Source organism: Eulemur rufifrons, chromosome 7, assembly GCF_041146395.1.
Source record: "Eulemur rufifrons isolate Redbay chromosome 7, OSU_ERuf_1, whole genome shotgun sequence".
Classification (NCBI taxonomy): Eukaryota; Metazoa; Chordata; class Mammalia; order Primates; family Lemuridae; genus Eulemur; species Eulemur rufifrons.
Window position 1 is genome coordinate 37,165,586 of NC_090989.1, and position 20,118 is coordinate 37,185,703.

At 32.6% G+C, this 20,118-nt stretch overlaps 1 protein-coding gene across 2 annotated transcripts in view; it reads left to right on the forward strand.

Annotated features, from left to right (window-relative positions):
- The window catches only part of CADM2 (cell adhesion molecule 2), a 294,110-nt gene extending 277,852 nt beyond the window's left edge, over positions 1-16,258 (forward strand). For both annotated transcript variants that reach the window (XM_069472457.1, XM_069472458.1), the window contains 2 exons: positions 15,225-15,350; positions 16,140-16,258. In XM_069472457.1, coding sequence (XP_069328558.1) covers positions 15,225-15,350; positions 16,140-16,258 — 245 coding nt within the window. The remainder of the gene's footprint in view (positions 1-15,224; positions 15,351-16,139) is intronic.
- Positions 16,259-20,118: the final 3,860 nt, after the last annotated feature.

Consider the following 20,118-nt stretch of genomic DNA (forward strand, 5'->3'; position numbering starts at 1 on the left):
TGGAAGACTTCAACTTCATGCTCAACATTTTTTAACATTTGAAAATTTGTATTAATATTGTATCATTTGATTTTCAAAGTTAAAAAAGAAATAGGCCGGGCGCGGTGGCTCACGCCTGTAATCCTAGCACTCTGGGAGGCCGAGGCGGGTGGATCGCTCGAGGTCAGGAGTTCGAGACCAGACTGAGCAAGAGTGAGACCCCGTCTCTACTAAAAATAGAAAGAAATTATATGGACAACTAAAATATATATATACAAAAAAAAATTAGCCAGGCATGGTGGCGCATGCCTGTAGTCCCAGCTACTCGGGAGGCTGAGGCAGTAGGATCGCTTAAGCCCAGGAGTTTGAGGTTGCTGTGAGCTAGGCTGATGCCACGGCACTCACTCTAGCCCGGGCAACAGAGTGAGACTCTGTCTCAAAAAAAAAAAAAAAAAAAAAAAAAAGAAATATATATTTATGTTTAAGTGTACTTATATGTATATATGTATGTGGCTATATAAATGGCCTCCTGAAAGTGTTCACAGATAATATGGAATTTTCTGATATATTGTTAACATTTTTTGTTTGTTTGTTTATTTTTCTTTTGGAGGCAGAGTCTCACTCTGTTGCCCAGGCTAGAGTGCCATGGTATCAGCCTAGCTCAAGCAATCCTCCTACCTCAGCCTCCCAAGTAGCTGGGACTACAGGCATGCGCCACCATGCCCGGCTAATTTTTCTATATATATTTTTAGCTGTCCATATAATTTCTTTCTATTTTTAGTAGAGATGGGGTCTCGCTCTTGCTCAGGCTGGTCTCGAATTCCTGAGCTCAAACAATCTTCCTGCCTCGGCCTCCCAGAGTGCTAGGATTACAGGTGTGAGCCACTGTGCCCGGCCTATTGTTAACATTTTTCAAGGGGAAAAGTGAATTAAGACTATTACTAAAAAAGAAAACTAATAGATTTCTATTAAAATAGGATGACCAAACTAATGAGAAATGCCAATAGAATCACACACATATTCTGAAATGACTTTGAAAATTTTATTGCTTGACTAAAACTCTATTAATTGCTATTACTGTTATCCTAATACACTTGCATAGGATTTTAATCCATTAAATTAAATTAAAAGGCTATTAAGTTGAATTGTATTAAAATTAAAATGCTAATTAAAAAGCATAAAATCATCCTATCAATATCTTATTTTTATATTTATTACATTAAGCCAATATAGTATATACTATATCTCCCACATTTCAATTGACAATGTTGTTATGTTTAATGACTTTTTTATTTCCATTGATATGACTACTATTATCTCAATGACAATTGGAGTGGACCTTAAAAATTATAAATTGTGTAAACAAGGATAAACATATTGAGCATCTACTCTGTGCTGGACACCATGCTAAGAGAATTCTGTATAAGATCCCATCTCATCCTCACAACAATTTTATAAGGCAGATGATCGGTAAAGACTACATTTTATGGAAACTAAAACAATGCTCAGTGAGATTAACACATGGACTGCTACACACACAAAAACACAGAAACTTTTCCTTGGGGCCATAATGTGTTATTATGAAAATATAATAAAAACTTCAAGTATAATGTAAAATTAAATTGTCAATATTAATTATAACAATAAGAACATCAAGAAGTAAGATTTTATACATGCTTCACATGGTCCCAGGCTCAAAACCAGAGTGAGTTAAATACAACTCTTATGGCAATGTGTGTTTAAAGTATATTCTTCAGAGTTACTGAATTCATACTTGGTTGAGTCCCAGTTGAGCCTCTCTGACTGTAAGATAAGACTTAATTGAAACTATGATTGATTTATAATGTGACATATTTTTATGGCTAGTTTTTTTAAAAAAAGTCAAGTTTTAAGTTCTTCTTTGATAAAGAGCTGTCTTAAGCCTCATATTGTCTTTTCCTGTTTTGTACTTATAATAACAGAAACGGTACAGGCAATATAGTACTTAAAATTTCTTTCCTATATAAAGTTAGAAAAACAGTTATGATTCGGTGAACAAAATAGAGAGGCAGGTATTATTATGTCTGGTTCTAACTGAGTTGTTGCCTTGCAATATGACCTCCAAAAAACAACTTAGTTTTATGTTATCTTTTCGCTGTGTTATCTGGCAAGATAATTTGAATTCTTGGTGAATGATAGAGTCTAGGAAAAAATAGGTGGAAAAGTGATTTTATGTGAAGGTGGGAGACCTAAATGAACCCTCCATTTATCCATATAGTTTGGAATATAGAATACAACAGAGACAGAAATAAACAATTACGCTAAATTTGGAAGAACGAGTATGACTACATGACGTTTTCAGTCACAATTAGAATAAGATTTATTTTAGGTTATATATTTAATGATACCTGTAAAGGACATAGTCTATTCCTCTAAACTTTATTTGTATTACTTAAGTAAAGTTATAAAGCTCTATCATTAAAATTCTGTGGAATTCTGGGGTACTAAGAAGCACTTTGAAAAGTTTTCGAATTCTACTTTTATGACCATAGATGTAGTTTAGAATATATAATACAAGTATTTTAAGGTTTTCATTTAAATTTTTCTTGAGTTTAGTTGAAATGACTTCAGTGAATGTGTTCCAGAGCTTTCAGTTAAGTCTTTTAATTTGTATGCTTGGCCTAAAAGTGCTGTGTAATAATTGTTAAAATGAATAATTATATTTTATGCATAACAGGAATTTAGGCCCAGTGCTTTTTAACAATGATGTAGGATAAAATTTTACATATAATTATAATTCATATTAACTTGTAAGGACAGAATTATTTTATAGGCATACCTCCCACTCATTAATATTTAAGTCAATTTCCCCTAAAGAATCTGTTGTAGGCTTAGTTAGGTGCATTTACATACTTCTTGAATTAACAAAATCAGAGTCTATTAATTCATGAAGTATGCAAATATCCTGTGTGCTTAAATAGAAACTACTGTCATAATTTAAGCATAGTATGTTTCCTACATATTTGGTTTTTCCTTTGTTTGGGAAACAATGGAGTTTATTTTATTTTTTTTTTATTTTCTTTTTCTTTTTTTTTATTTTTTGTTTGCTTTTCAGCTCATTAAGGGGGTACAAAAGATCAGGCTATATACATTGCCCATGCCTCCCCATCCCCCCGAGTCTGAGATTTAGTTGTGTCCATTCCCTAGACAGTGCACATCACTCTCATCATGTAGGTGAGCACTCCTCCCCTCCCCTCACCCCATCCCCCCCAGTCAAAACTTCAATCGTGTCCATTTCCCAGGCAGTGCGCATCGCCCTCATCAAGTAGGTATACACCCATACCTTCCACCCAGCCCAGACCTCTGTCCAATACCCAATTGGTGTGAATCCCAAATGTGCACTCAGGGAAACCAGTTTGCTGGTGAGTACATGTGGTGCTTGTTTTTCCATTCTTGGTATACTCCACTTAATAGAATGGGTTCCAGCTCTCTCCAGGAGAACCAAAGAGATGCCATATTGCCATTATTTCTAATAGCTGAGTAATATTCCATGGTATACATATACCACATTTTGCTAATCCATTCATGAATCGATGGGCATTTGGGTTGTTTCCACATCTTTGAGATTGTGAATTGTGCTGCTATAAACATTCGGGTGCAGGTGTCTTTTTTATAGAATGACTTTTGTTCTTCTGGGTAGATGCCCAGTAATGGGATTGCTGGATCAAATGGTAGGTCTACTTGAATCTGTTTAAGGTATCTCCACATTGCTTTCCACAGGGGTTGCACTAGTTTGCAGTCCCACCAGCAGTGTATGAGTGTACCTATCTCTCCACACCCAAGCCAACATGTATAGTTTTGGGACTTTTTGATAAAGGCCGTTCTCACTGGAGTTAAGTGATATCTCATTGTGGTTTTGATTTGCATTTCCCTGATGATTAGAGATGTTGAACACTTTTTCATATGTTTGTTAGCCATTTTTATATCTTCTTTTGAAAAATTTCTATTCATGTCCTTTGCCCACTTTTTGATAGGGTTGTTCGATTTTTTCTTACTGATTTTCCTGAGTTCTAAATAGATTCTTGTTATCAGTACTTTATCTGATGTGTAGTATGCGAAAATTTTTTCCCATTCTGTAGGTTGTCTGTTTACTCTCGTGACTGTTTCTTTGGCTGTGCAGAAGCTTTTTAATTTGATCAGGTCCCATTTATTTATTTTTGTTGCTGCTGTGATTGCCTTAGGGGTCTTCCTCATAAATTCTTTGCCTAGGCCAATGTCTGTAAGAGTCTTTCCTACATTTTCTTCTAGAATTCTAATAGTTTCTGACCTAAGGTTTAAGTCTGTTAACCACCGTGATTTGATTTTTGTGATGAATAGACTCAAAGTGCTGGAGAAGGAAGAACAGACCGATCCCAAACCCAGCAGAAGGAGAGAAATTATTAAGATTAAATCAGAACTAAATGAAAAGGACAACAATCAAACCATAAGGGAGATTAATAAAACCAAAAGTTGGTTCTTTGAAAAAACAAACAAAATTGACACACCTCTGGCTAGACTAACCAAGAGCAGAAAAGAAAAATCTCTTATAACCTCCATCAGGAACACGAAAGGAGTAATCATGACTGATGCCACAGAGATACATGATACCATATATGAATTCTACAAAAATCTTTATGCACACAAATTAGAAAACCTGGAGGAAATGGACAAATTCTTAGAAACACACAACCTTCCCAGGCTCAACCAGGAAGAAATAGAATTCCTAAATAGACCGATATCTAGATCTGAAATCGAAACAGCAATAAAAAACCTCCCCAAAAAGAGAAGCCCTGGACCAGATGGGTTCACACCTGAATTATACCATACCTGCAAAGAAGAACTGGTGCCCGTCCTACATAATCTATTCTCCAATATAGAGAAGGATAGGATTCTCCCCAACACTTTTTACCAAGCCAACATAATCCTGATACCAAAACCAGGAAAGGATGCAACTAAAACAGAGAACTATAGACCAATTTCTCTTATGAATATAGATGGAGTTTATTTTATACTCACAAACATGCACTCAATTACTTCTGTCATTATAATCAGTGTCTAAATCCATGACTATCTGATCATTAAACACTTAATGATAGTGAAGACATAGTCTCCTGACAGATATTAAATAAATATATTATGTAAATAGAGCCAGATCACCAAGAGTTAACTACACTAAAGTTTTATAACAATATATTGTACAGAATTCTTGTTAAATTTAATAGTTTTCTTCCAAAGTCCTTCCTATAGTTAAGTGAATCAACCTACTTGACAGATCCAAAATTAAACGACATTCTGAATTGCTTTCTATAATATAGTATTTGAAATATTCTAGCTCATTTTTATTATAACTGACCGAGTAAGTTAAGAGACTGGATTTTTCTTATAAGTCAACCATTTGAACCCTAGACGTATTTTTCTACATTACCTTGTGGGTATAAATAGATTTTTCTTCTGCCAAGAATCTATTCATCATTTACAGTTTTGGCTACTTTGGAAAATGGGTTCTGGTTTAGGGTATAATGAAGAAACTCAGTGATGCTTACTTGGGCTTTGACTCTTCTCTTCCAATATCCTTAGGGAATGATCTAAGAAGGGAACACAACACAGAGAGAATACAGAATATCAGGAAAGAATTCCTGTCTACAACCTGTGAAAATTGTGCACAAGACCATTTGTGTTCAAGTATCCTTAAGTCAAGCAGTTACTTTTTAATACACATTAATCATTGTACACCTTCTTGATAGCAACTATTCTCTTATGAAAACTTTCCTGCTGGTCTAATTCTGCTTGGGTCAGGTTTGGTTTTCAGTTTGGAGTTTGAATGCTAACACATAATAATGAGAGCACTCATTAAAGATTTACTAAGAAAACCTACTAAATTTGGTATGAAAATAGTAGCCATGTTATAAATTTGATGTATGAATAAAATGAATTGATACTTATTTAATAAATTTAATACAATGATAAGAAAAATTCTTTTCGATAAATATTAACCATTATAATTACTTTTATGGGACAAATGTTATACTAAGACTTTTGTATATGTTACCTCATCTGATCCACACAAGAGTTCTATGTGTCACATAGTGTTATTATCCTGTTTGATATATGTGAAACCAAGGCAAAAAGGGGTTAAATAAATAACATATTGGTCACATTACTAGTGTATAAAGGGCCAGTAAGGGCAAAATCCGAGTGATTTACTTTCTGTTTGAAAATAATTTAGTAGATAATTAAAAAACCAGGTAAAATTTATTTAACCTTAAGATTTAATACATAGAGCATGTGCAAATCTTCTCCACTGGTATGTGATCATCTCTCCTTAATGGGGTGTAGAAAGGACATGTATAGTATATTATGAATACACTTTTTATTGTAACTAAGGAACTGGTTCAATGATCATTCATAATGGTTTTAAAAACTCATAGTCAATAGGACTTTTAATTATTACCAGAACAATCAGTTCAAAAAATAATACAATACAATTTGCTTGACTGAATTGATTAGAGCTATATAGTATACATTTCAGAGCTAACTATTTAAAAAGTTAGTTGAAATGGTATTGTATTTCTAATGTATTGGCCCGTCAAAAAATGAATATGTTTCTGACAAGTGATGTTCCCCACAATTTAAATGTTCAATTCTACACATGGATAGACAGTACAAACAATTGGTATAGTCTAAAGTTTTCAGAATAATGTGGAATACTATAAATATTCTCACTGTTAAACATATATTCTTCATTATATTTTATTTTCTGACTATTTTAAAAATAAATCTTTTCTATTATTGCTTCCTCTGAAAGCATACTTAATTTAATTATAATGAGGTCATGTTATTTTTGTTGTTAGTTTAGTTTAAGAAGAAATGTGCTTACACCTAGATTTTACTCTTCTGCAAAAATCAGTGGGTATAATTTATTTAACCTCCATTCTGCTTAAAAATACCTTAATTCATTTTTTTTTAGATTTTCACAGAATGCATTGCCAAAACAGACATATGGCAATGTCATATACTAGTCATTTATCTTCCTTCTTAATGATTGTTCCCATTTATTCATTTTATGTGTGTAGGCTGAGAACAGTGATGTGTAAAGAGTTAGGTATTATTGACATTGAAGGCAGATCAATTCCTAGTTTGAAAGACATGGGACAACAGAATAAAAAACAGCAAGTTCTACAGATCACCTAAAAGTAAAAGAAATTGAAGAGTGTGGAATAAATTTTAGTATCTTTTTCCTGACAAAATCTATACAAACTAAAAAATATATAGTTTTGTTTACAATGTCTAACCTTTTGAAGCTCATTGATTTATTTGCATGGTATTTATTGAGCAACTATTAGATATGACTTATATATCCATGCTCTTCTTAGTCCATTAAGGCTGCTGTAACAAACTACCACAATTTGGGGAGTTTATAAATAGTGGAAATTCATTTCTCACAGTTCTGGAAGTTGTGAAGTCCAAGATTAAGATGCTATCAGATTCAGTGTCTAATGAGGTCCTGCTTTTTGGTCCATACATGGTGCCTTCTTGCTGTTTCTCACATGGTAGAAGGGGCAAGTAGCTCTCTGAAGCTTCTTTTGTAAAGACACTCATTCCATTAATGAGGGTAGAGCTCTCATGACCTAATCACCTTCCAAAGCTTCCGTCTCCTAATATCAACACATCGGTAATTAGATTTTCAACATATGAATTTTGGGGAGAGCGGGGGTGGGTAGGGAGGACAAACATTCAGACCACAGCAGATTCCATATAATCTGATTTTAACAATAACTTTTTAAGAAAGGCAGAACAGGTCTCATTTATAGATGTAGAAACTAAAACTCCACAATGGTCAAACTGAAACTCTAACTTGGGTCTGATAATTCTGATAAAATACTATTTCAGATCTTCTCTGATCTTAAAGAGAGACTATTTAATGAAGGAAAATTAGACTCTATGTCATGTGCCTAATGGATAACTTAGTTGACTTTTCCCACCAAAAACTTATTTTACTTTCCCTTTGATTACTTAAATAACCTTAGAAACCATTCCTTTCTTTCACCTTCCTCCTGATATCACTCAGGTAATCTCGTTATGGCAAGTTTTCTCCCCTTTTGGATGTCAGTGCTAAAAGAGGTAAAGTATTTTGTGAAGGGCTCTTAGTCCTAATAGCTACACTTCTCTGCTGGTTGAGAGTCCTCTCTGGAGCTGTTCAAATTTTTCAGAGCTGAAAATTTTCCTTACTTGAAGTAGTCAAGGAAATGCTAGCCTGAGTTCACCAGAGAGGAAGAGCAGTGAAATGAAGAAAATTATGCTAGAATCTGTTTTTTCCAAAAATAAGAAAAACATTTTAGAAGAAATTTTCCACTTAAATTTTTGTTCTCAAGGGCAAATAGAGTATCTTAATCAAGTATATGGTTTTTTGTGTGCCCAGTACATTATTGACTATTTATAAATACAAGTTAATAAAGTCAATTGTTATATAATTAAGGTACCTATAAGTAATGAAAAAAGGATGAGCAAATCTTGAAAAGGGGGCAATTCTCAAGAGAGGGAATCTGTAGCCAAATGTATAAAATTAGTCCAGGATTTGGCAACACTTCATTTCTGCACTCACTCCTTACTATCACACTTTACTTGCTGAAACGCTTTATAAATTGATTATCTCTCTCAGGTAAACACCTTGAAACACCAAAATCAAATCAAAACAAAAAAAAAATGCAGTAATTTTATAATTAGTATTTGCAAAATCTTTTTAAATAGGAAGCTTATGTACTCTTACAAGTAGAAACACGTTGGAAGCATTTGTTGTTGAAATAAATTTATGCTATAATAAATACATTTTGAGAGGAAAGACTTAGTTTTGTCCTTGCTGGAATCTGTTTTAACCTATTAATGATAATCTGTTTTATGATGTAGCTGTAGCCTTAATTTAAACCTCATAGATTCAGAGTCACTACAAACATTGTTTATAGTTAAAATTATGTGTAAATCACTATACACACAAAGAACTATATATTTTCATGTTTTCTATCCTTTAGAGGTTGTTCTTAAATATTTTTGTCAGAAACAGTAATTGTACATAAAATTAGAAGAAAATAGATAGCCCTTAAGTGAATGTAGTGATGTATTTCTCTTCAGGGACTTTGCTAATGTCACACACTGTAAAAGGACAGTTCATTTTTTCCCATAAATTATATATAAATATTTCTAATGTTTTGGCATAGTGACCTTTTTTCTGAAGCTTTATTCTTTGTAAAGAGGAGAGAGTAGGCCCTTAAGTACATTCAAGAAAATTCAAATTTAATGTTAGAATCAAAATATCCAATGCATTAATTAAGTATAAATCATTTTTACTTAGCAGTAATTTCTAAAATATTTAGATAGTAACAGTACTATTATAATTTAGTATCACAAAGGGGCAGTGATCCATTGCTCAGCACAGCAAATAGGTATATAAAAAAACAATCTCTGTCTGAAATTCAGCATATGAATTTAATATTATCCATTCACTCACTCACTCTGTTTGGTTCTAAGAACTACGTAAAAGTGCTGTTGTAGCTACATAACAAATCTAAGACACAACCTTTATCTTCAAAAAAATTTGCATCTTTGGAGGAAGATAAAACTTCAGCAAGTGAATTAATCCAAGGCAAAAATCTCCTGAATTAAATAATTCAGGGATAATTGACATGGAGAGATTGATTACTGTTATTTGGAATTTGCATACACAGAGGGAAAGAAGAATGTTTTACAGGAGGAAGCAGCAGCATAACAGGAGATCATTCAGCATGGATGGACCCTGGATTCCTCAACATGACACAAAAGAAAAGAATACAATTTTGTGAAAAGACAAAAAACTATGAATGACTTCAACTAGCTCTTGTTCTCAAAATAGAAGTCATCTAAGCCATCCTTAAACAGGACTTTCATAATTATTTTTAAAGTTTTTCAAGGATTATTTTGAAATGGGTTTGTGCAAGAATGTTCCATGGTTTATCAATCTTCATATTAATAATAACTATGATTTCCCAGGTCAATAATTTGTATGCATTGAATAAAACAGCCGTGTATAATATAGAGCCTCACACAGATTAAAAACTTAACAAATTTTTCTCTCATTTAATCCTTACCCATCACACTCCCAATAGATTCTTCTTTATCTAATCTCGTTATGCAAATCTTCCTCTATTAACATTTTCCTCCATCTTTCAAATAGTCAGACACTTAGAATGGTTTACAATTACCAGATAGATTAAATTAAAAGTTCTAAATGTGTCTTTTAGGAGGTTGAAAAAAGAAACCTCTTATTTTACATTTTTCTACATTGACAGTTTACAGTTTCCAGCTTTTTTTTCTCGTTTAACTAACAGATAGTGCTTTTTTGTGTCAGACATTCTTCTAAACCTTTTAAGGACATTAACATATTTAGTCATTGACAATTCTGGGAGATAAGAAGTATTCACTTTCTAAAGATAAGAAGGATAAGAAACTTGATCAAAGTTATATAGTAGTAAATGATTTAACATTTGGTGTAAAAATTTGTAAGTCCAGTATTGTGTGAACAATGTCCTCCTCTTGAAAATTTTTTACTGACTTTTCTGTTAATCAAAACTTCATTTTGGAAATATTTATTTAATATATAATAAAATAATTAAAAATTATATGATAAATTTTAATTTAAGTAAAATTTATATATAATGAAATAAATTTAAAACAATATATAATTTTCTTTTTATAAAAATGATCTTGGAATTATTGAATTATTAAGTCAAAAGGTAAAAAACAGGGATTCTTTGGCCAGTTGAATGTTTATCCACAACAAAATAATATTAATATTTATAGATTCAAAGTTCAAGGATGCTATCATAAAATTTCCTTTTTTAAGAGATAATATGTGTGCTCCAGAATATCAAGGACTAAATATATTTGTCATCAAATTTTAGACAATAAGAAGTGGTAAAGTAACTCCAGATATTTCGAGGGGTAAACAAACCAACCACTAGTAAAAGGAGAATTGTGACTAGTCCACTTAGATTTTAGATGCAATAGGTAATATTGATTGTCATTATTGTTCAGAAAATATTAACAGATGCAGTAGAAAAATAAAATACAATATTGGTATCAATAGAAAAGAAAAACATTAAGGAACAACTGAAATATTATTTAAAATAATAGGAAAATTTGGCAGGGTGTGGTGGCTCACGCTTGTAATCCCAGCACTCTGGGAGGCTGAGGTGGGAGGATTGTTTGAGCTCGAGACCAGCCTGAGCAAGAGCAAGACCCCTGTCTCTACTGAAAAAATAGAAAAATGAACCTGGTGGGCTTGTGTATGCCTGTAGTTCCAGCTACTCAGGAGGCTTAAGCAGGAGGATCACTTGAGCCCAGGAGTTTGAGGTTGCAGGAACTATGATGATGCCACTGTGCTCTACTTGGGGAGACAGAGTGAGACTCTGTCTCAAAAAAATAATAATAAAAATAAAATAAAATAAAATAATGGGAAAATTAAATAAATTTGATGGTCAGGAAACAAAAATATCTTGACAAATTTAACCTTTACAAATATTAAACATACTGCTTTAGAAAACAAAGTACAAAAAATGAATGGAACCAATGAAAATAAATAAAGAGGGCATACAATTTAATTAAAAAGTAATAAAATTTTTGAGTATTTAAAAAATTTTATATGTATGTATTTAAAGGTATTAAAAATTTTTAGAGCAGAAAATATGTGGTTCAATATCAGAAAACCATACAATGCACTAAAAGACACTGAACACTTGAATAATTGAAGACTCATGATTCTGAGTAATGCACTTATAAAACGAAATCTATCTATAAATTAATATAGTCCTAATAAATAATCTGTTAATATTTTTGATTCTTCCAAACTTTTTCTGACCTTGACTGGAGACTTCTGCAAAGAATTAAAATGATTTTTGAATCAACAATACTAGTAGGGGATTGGACATACAGATCACTAATATAGACTAAAATATGCAGAAACATTGAATATATACACATATTTTATGGTAGGTTACATAAAATTACTGATGAAAGAAATATTATGAGAGACAACTGGCTGTCAAAAATAATTAGTTATACTTTAAACTTTAGCCTCAAATCATAGACCAAAACACATTTTAGATGGAGTAAAATATAATTTAAAGGGTTAAATGATGATATTAGCTCTATATGCATAAAATCTGATCATGGCAAAAGTGTTTCACATCATGACCCACAAGCCAGGTGTCATAACACAACAGTCTGATAGATTTGATTACATAAAATGGTAAGACTTATCTATGGCTAAATATACCACAGATAAAGTATAAGGAGATTGATAAATATATTAATCTTTTTGTAAAGAGAGCTGTTAAAATAGAAAATTTGAGTGGAAAAATGGACAAACTGCACAAATGGGAATTTCAAAATTAATGAATTAATAGGACCCAAAATATTTAGATATTATTATCATAACCTGTAATTTAATGAATCCAAAATATTTAAATTGAGATGACATTTTTTTCACATGAGATTGGAAATTTTTTTTGAATTATAATGTCTGATGTTAGTATGATATATGGGGGAAAATATCCCTCAGGTAGTAAATGAAGGGTGAATTTGTACAATCTGCAACATATTTTGGCAATATTTATCGAAAGTCTTTACAAAATATTTATATCCTTTGAATCAACAATACTACTTCTCAGAATTTATCTTCAGGAAATAAAACAGGTACAGAGATGTAGGAAAAGCAGTGATTTCTAAGTTTCCAAAGGAGTGCTCAGTTCTGAAAGATATTCACCAAATAAAATGGATATGATTTATGACAGTCTGCATATGGGGACTTGAGCAAGAGGTGGGATTTTAAATGGATTCCAAAGTATTTAGCAAAGAATTGGAACAGGGAATTCAAACACATGACAGGTTTATTTTTTCTCCATTTTTTGAGATTTATGGGCAATACCAGACATTTAGGAAAACATAAGAAATGTACAGCAGAAATCTAAATTAAAACTAGCTGCTGTAGCAAATTAATTTTTAATGCTCAGTGCTTTAAAAATAAAGCTTTTTTTGTTTGTTTTATTTTTCTCTCAAGCACTTCAATGAATGTATTCTTCGTTGAACAATTTTCTTCCAGGTACATATTTGGTGGCCAATAGCTTTTACTTCTTCCTGTCACTGTCTTACCTTCAACTTGTATCCACCATGATCACACAGGAGGTTTACATGTGGGAGGTTTTCATTACCTGCGCCTTCATTCAATTGTCTGGAACACAAATCACATTGTTACACCAGCCTACAAGGCAAGCTGGAAAATGCCCAGCTCTGAGCACTGAAAGCCCGGGAAATGTTTGGCATCAGGTAGAAATCTCTGCCCTAGTACACTCTTCTGATCACCAAGTGGTTTTTTGCACCTGTTTTCTCTCACATGATTCACCCTGTACAAAGAGACAACCTAAAGTGCCATCAACCCAGTGTATCCAACTCAAAGTCCAATGTCTTCAGATAGGCGCAATCCTCGTCATCATATTTAGATGCATTAATCCAGGTAAAAAGAAAAAAAAAAAAGCGAAACACAAGTTATTAATATTCCTCTCCACCCAAGCACAACACACGATGATAAAACAGAAAGAGGAGAAGCCTACTTAATAATAAATGCTCCCATTTGGAAATATAGGAAGAATGGGAAACATAGATTAGTCACTGATCCATAGAAACTATGAAAACATGTGAGGCTGACATGAAAAGTCTTGGGCAATAGTTGTGGTTCTCTGAAGCAACTGGATTCTCCTCTTCCCCCGCCCCCCCCATTCTACCCTTTGGGGAATTCCACCTTGTCAGTCAAATCCCATTACCATATCTGAAGTAGCTGTGGGGGACTTTGTCCTCCATGGGAGCCACACAGCTTTTACATACAGTCCACGTGTTGCTTTCATAAAGTTTAGTGGTCTAGAGGTTGTTTGAAGTTTAGTCAGACTTTTTTTTCTGTCCCAACATATGATTCTTTGACAAAACAGTTCAATTGAAAACTAATCTGTTTATAGGATTCATGTTCTTACCATCCCACTGTAGTTTTGGAAGGCATTATTACCAAGCCTCATTTATTTCTTGACTTTCTCCCCCTCTTAAATCCCCCTTTTAAATTATAAACAGTTAACGATAAAACTATCTGCAATAATGAACTTGGAGAGTAGGTAGTACACTAGATCTAATTTCTGCCATAAGGCTGAGATTTAGTGGATTTTGTTGCTTGAAGCTTCGCTCATTTTTATCCCTTACTATGTGACTTCTATAAATGGCTAATTTTCCAAATTTTTGAGTACCCAAATGTCTGGGCTTTCTTATGATCTTTTCACTTCTGCTTGAAAACTGCCAATCCTTTTCTGGGCTGATCTCTTTCCTATAATACCTTATTAAAGACAGAATGTTAAAATAAACACTAAACCTCTCTCTTTTCTACCACTTTTTCTAGAAATACAAGTTCCACAGGCACTTAATCCTCAACGCTGAGTACTATTCTTCCTCTTCCTGTCAACAAAGAACAGAGTTGCAATCCTCCCTTCTCATTGAAATACATTCTCCCTTTAATTAACTACACGATCCTCTCCAAGATCTCTTCCTATACCATACTACTTTCCCCTTCTCAATCTGCTCTGCTGGAAGTGCTTCCTCTTTGTGAGCTTTAAATATGGCAGTTCCCCAGTGGTCAGTTCTCAGACCTCTTCTTCTATCTAGACACTTCTGGGGCAGTTAATCAATTTCCCTAGTTTTAAATAATACTGATATAATAATAAATCTCAAATTATCTTCTTCAGCCCCAGCCTTTCCCATGACATAATTTTATCTAAATAATAGTGTAGTTGTGTTTGTCATACAGACACACACATACACACAAACACATTCATACATTTTTAGATTTAGGTGAGGAGAAAGAAGTCATATAACTATACATAATCATATATTTGTATTTATTTATCCAATCTTTCCTTTAAAATGTAAACTCAGAGGCAATAGTTATTGATGTATCAAATGCTATATTGTTACATATAATATACCTTGTATACTATAGGCACATGATAAATATTTGTGGACTCAGTGATTGATGTAATACATGTTAATGTGATTTTATTTTAATAAAATTGTGCACATTCTCAAAATGACTCATTCTAATGTAGATATGTGTTTTATACATAAGTAACACACAGACTAGGATAATATTTTTCTCTCTTTTCCAGATCCTAACGCTCTGGCTGGCCAGACTGGCCCTGACCATGCTCTTATAGGAGGAATAGTGGCTGTAGTTGTATTTGTCACGCTGTGTTCTATATTTCTGCTGGGTCGATATCTGGCAAGACATAAAGGTACGTTATATTTAATTAGAGTACTCTTAACATTGGTGGAATAAATTTTAAAGACTAGCTTCATTATGAAATACATGGGTGTATGTATGTTTCTGTGTGTGTACGTGTGTGAAGAGAGAGAAAGAGATAATAAATTGTTTCGGGGAATTCTTGATTATTTTACATGACTTTAGAGTTGGATTGGCTTAGCAAAATAATGTTTAGCCAGTGGCCAAAGGTCACAGAGTGAGTCAGTAGCTCATAAAAAAATAGATGAAAGTTTTTAACTGTCTAGAACTGGAATCCAACTATAACCATTCAGTCAATGTTTTTGTTTGTAAGTATATGGAAACGTGTAGCCATATTAGTAAGGAAAATACGTGAGATTTTCCCGCAGGCCAGGTAGCAAACTATTGATATAATCTACCTTTAAATAGATTTACCAAACTGAATGGTGACAAATTTGACGCGATCATTATCAATATTGTAAAAAAGTACCCCGATTGCCACTGCTACATGGCTCACCTGGTCTTTATCCATCATCATTAAAGAAGTCAAAATTACTCATTGCCCATTTCAGTTTGGCTCTTGCCTCTACTTAACCAAACCACAGCTTCACCTACAACACATAGCTGAAAACTGAAAGAATTGCTACAACTTTAGACGGGTGATTTGTGGCTTGTTACGTCTCAGCGTATGTTTCAACATATAAGAAATCTGGCATAAGTTCCTTCCTAATTGAATGTAGCTTAATGCTGGCTATTTTACTAGTCTCACAGAGCTAACATATTTTTCTTCCAATATACACAGGAACATATTTAACAAATGAAGCTAAAGGAGCTGAAGATGCACCAGACGCTGACACAGCCATTATCAATGCTGAAGGCAGCCAAGTCAATGCTGAAGAGAAAAAAGAGTATTTCATTTAAAATGCAGGCCAAGATTCTGAGTTTTCGTTCCCAGGCTGGCTGCTGGAGAAAACTGGCTATCATCTTTCAGAATTCATTTCTATCATCTTCTGCTACCTTTATTAACTTCCATACTGTACTGCTATCAGTAGCCAGTGTATACCAACAATCAGCTGTTGAAAGCATCATTCTTTAATTACTGTACCATCCATAATGCAGGACATTTCTTACTGCGTAAATTCACACCATTGCTCTTTTAACATACAGTGCTTGAATATACAGCCTTAACAATGTTAATCATCTCCTTGGATCATGACATTGAGTTGTTTTTATACATTAAAAAAATATGCAGAGATATTCCCCCCATTTTTTTTCTTTAAGTCATAGACCTTATCAGTTTGTCATTGGACAGCTTTCACAAGTAACAGGATTAAGTAAAGACCTAATGTACTTTAGTTCAATTGAAAATTAGAGGTTTACAAATAATGTTTTCTACATGTCTGTCTTCAAAGACAGCATGTTTTGGAAACATATGCCCTAGAAAACATAAACGGAAAAAAAAAAAAAAAAAACATCGTAGTATAGTTTTTTGGAATGTTTGAGATTATACTGGTAAAGCTGTATCAATTTGCTATTAAAATATAGTACTTGATACAGGAGCCATGTGTATGGATGGCAATCATGACATGATATCTTACATAATTATGTAGACCCTACTATCAGGATATTGTAGCTTCATTTACCAATAAATTATTCCAAACATTTTACTGCTTTTAGAATCACAAAGATTTCATTCATTTCTCTAATTTGATTCTATAATTTATTTGCACCATAAGAACTCACCTGCCTAAACAAAGTTGAAGTATCCATAGGGCACAATTTTGAGACATTTTAGTATCTGTATATAGTGCATATAATAAATCCAATTAAACATTATTTGATACATATTTAACTTTTTTGGCTGTATGTAATTCAGTCATAAGTAAACATTTTCTAACGTCCATTATATCCCTTTAGATATTACTTAAACCAATATTATAAGTAGATAACATGTATTAGTATTTTTGTCTGTATGTCCTAGCACTGTTCAACAACAAATTTTCTAGTTCTTGTTAATTTTTATTTGTTATACAATGGAAGCACAATGTTATAAGGAAAGGTAATTTTAAGCTAACAACCAGTGCACAGCCTCAGGTTTTAAATTACAACCATAGTTGAATAGTAACCTAAAAATAAACTTTTAGTTTGCTAAAAATTTACAGATTTTAATTTGGCAGTTCCAGAGCTGCTTACCTATGTTGGTTTGCCAAAAAGAAGTGTTTAAGATATGTTTTCTGTATAAATGAACTAATTCTTTATATTAAATTCCTGTCTATGCATTTTGTGAGGTACAAACTTATGAAACAGTGAGTGATAGAGAATTTCTGCCATGCTTTTAACTCCAAAGTAAAAGTCTCTTTCTCTGGATTATTTTAAAAATTTGGTGTATTTAACCTTTAAGAAATGCTGTATTCTTAAATATGACACAGAGTCAATCTAAAGTCTTATTATTTCTTCTAGTAAAACACAATATTGTTAGATTAGTTCTCATTAAATTTACTGTATGCTAAAGAATAAAAATCCAGTTAGATAAAAAAAAATACTTTCCCATTTACAAGCATTGCACCTTTAAGAAAAAACAAACAACTATGACAATATGGTAGCTATACTTGTGTTGTCTGACAGCATGATGGGCTAAGGTTTTAAAAATAGTATCTTGGAATTTATTTTGGGGGAATGAGAATGGTTGAGTACAACACCATGTATTAATATCAAATGAAAGATAAGGGTGCTGTATCTTAGATTATTTATCAGAAAAGTATAAATCGTTTAAGAACAATGTTAGAATTTTTAAGTTTTTTTGATTGTTGAAGCATTTATCTTGTTGATTTCTTACAAAAGAAAAAGGACGATGTCAGTCAAGCAGCACTTTTTCAGAATATACAGAACATAAATAATATGATGTGGTTGAGTGTTAACATAATAAATCATATACAGTATGACATTTTAAGGAAATAAGTCTGCATTGATGTGATTGCATGCTTGTTTTTACAGTTCACTCTATACCATCTGTGGAAAAATGCAATAATATGTTAATATAGTATGGTAGTTTGAGAGAATCAGGTAGGTGCTACTAGACACATTGAAACTAGAATAGGTTTATAAACTGTTCATATCTTTCAATGCATAATCTTTAGAAAAATTCCACAAATCAAAATTCATCCTGTTAGTACAAAATGGAAAGGTTCTTATTACAGAATAATATGTGTAAACTGCATCATCAATTACTATTTAAAGCCTAATTTCAGGATGCACTTACAAAATTGCTACTCTTCATCGATGCTGCCTTTATATCCCTCTTCATTTCATCTATATTCTACTTTGCTCCAACAGCTAAATTGTTGCCTAAATAACTCAATCATTATTTATAGCAGTGTAAAATTAGAAATCCAAATTCGTTGCATTCCAAGATTTTTGATTCTTTTAACCCTTCAGAGTAATATCAAATCTTATTAGAACACTTAAAAATCCAGTTAGATAAAACATTGCATTATTATACCAGTTATAATAATTGATATATTATAATTTGTGGGCTCTAATCAAATGTTTGCCAGTTAAATATAATTTGATTTGAATTAGATGTCATTTTTCTGTGACTGGAAAAAATACATAGCAATAAAATTATATTTTCCTATCTTTAAAAATTATTTAATTTTCAGCCAAACAATTCCGGTTATTTCTATTCCAACAAATCGAAAAATAATGACATAACATTTCTAAATGGGAACCATGTCAATTGCAATGTATGACATATACACACTTGTGTGCACATAGAGCAAATTCCTGTCTCTTCTAAGTGAGCACAATAACTACAGAACTCAATGAAAGAAGTGTGCACACACACATACTCTTAGTAGAATATGGAGCATTATTCTTTATCAAAAGTAGCTATTCTCTGCTAGTGTACTGTTTACAGTGTAAAGTGATTGTTCTCCATCAAAAAAAAAAAATGTCTAAACAGCATTATTCTTTTTTCCCCCCATTTTTGAGTGTCCTAAATAGAATGGTTATCAAAATTAGGAAGAACAAGAACAGTTTGTGAGTGCAAGAGTAAAGACAGAGAGCATGACCAGACTACTGAGCGTGTGCATGTGTTTATGATGTGTGCGTATGTGTTTATGTGTAAGAGAGGAAGAGAGAGATGGAAGAGAGAGAGAGACTTCAACTTGTTTTCTTTTACCAGAAAATCCAAGAAGCAGTTTAAGGAACCTGATATTGGAGTTTAATCTAGAAACTGGATGATCTCACATTAACTCAAGATGATACCCCACAATTAAAATAACAAATAGAGAAAGAAAACTAACTTTCCTAAATATGACAAAGAAGCTAACACCTCATTTATTTTTATTTCTTTGTAAAAATATAAATAACTCAATTAAAAGGACAGGCTCATTTGTAATTATGTACTCATGATTGTAACAGCATTGAGATTCCATGTAGGCACATGTACAGCAGCTGTTTGACAGTGATGGTTCTTCCATGTAACTTAGCAGTTATCGTGTAATTTAGTGCCACTTATTGCAAAGTGTTACCGAGGGGAACATTTAAAATGCTTTTTTTTTTCTTTGCACATGAGTAATTTAATGGATGAAAATATAAAATTTCACATTATATTCTTTAATTGTGGAGAAAATGCAAAACCTCATATCTTACTGTAACTTCCCCATGGTTTTTCTAATTGCTTAGAGTCCTCTAAAAATGCCCAATAGTATCTCCCTTAGCAAATGTAACCTGTGATGAATATACAAAACAAAACAAAACCCAGTAATCACAACTGAAAT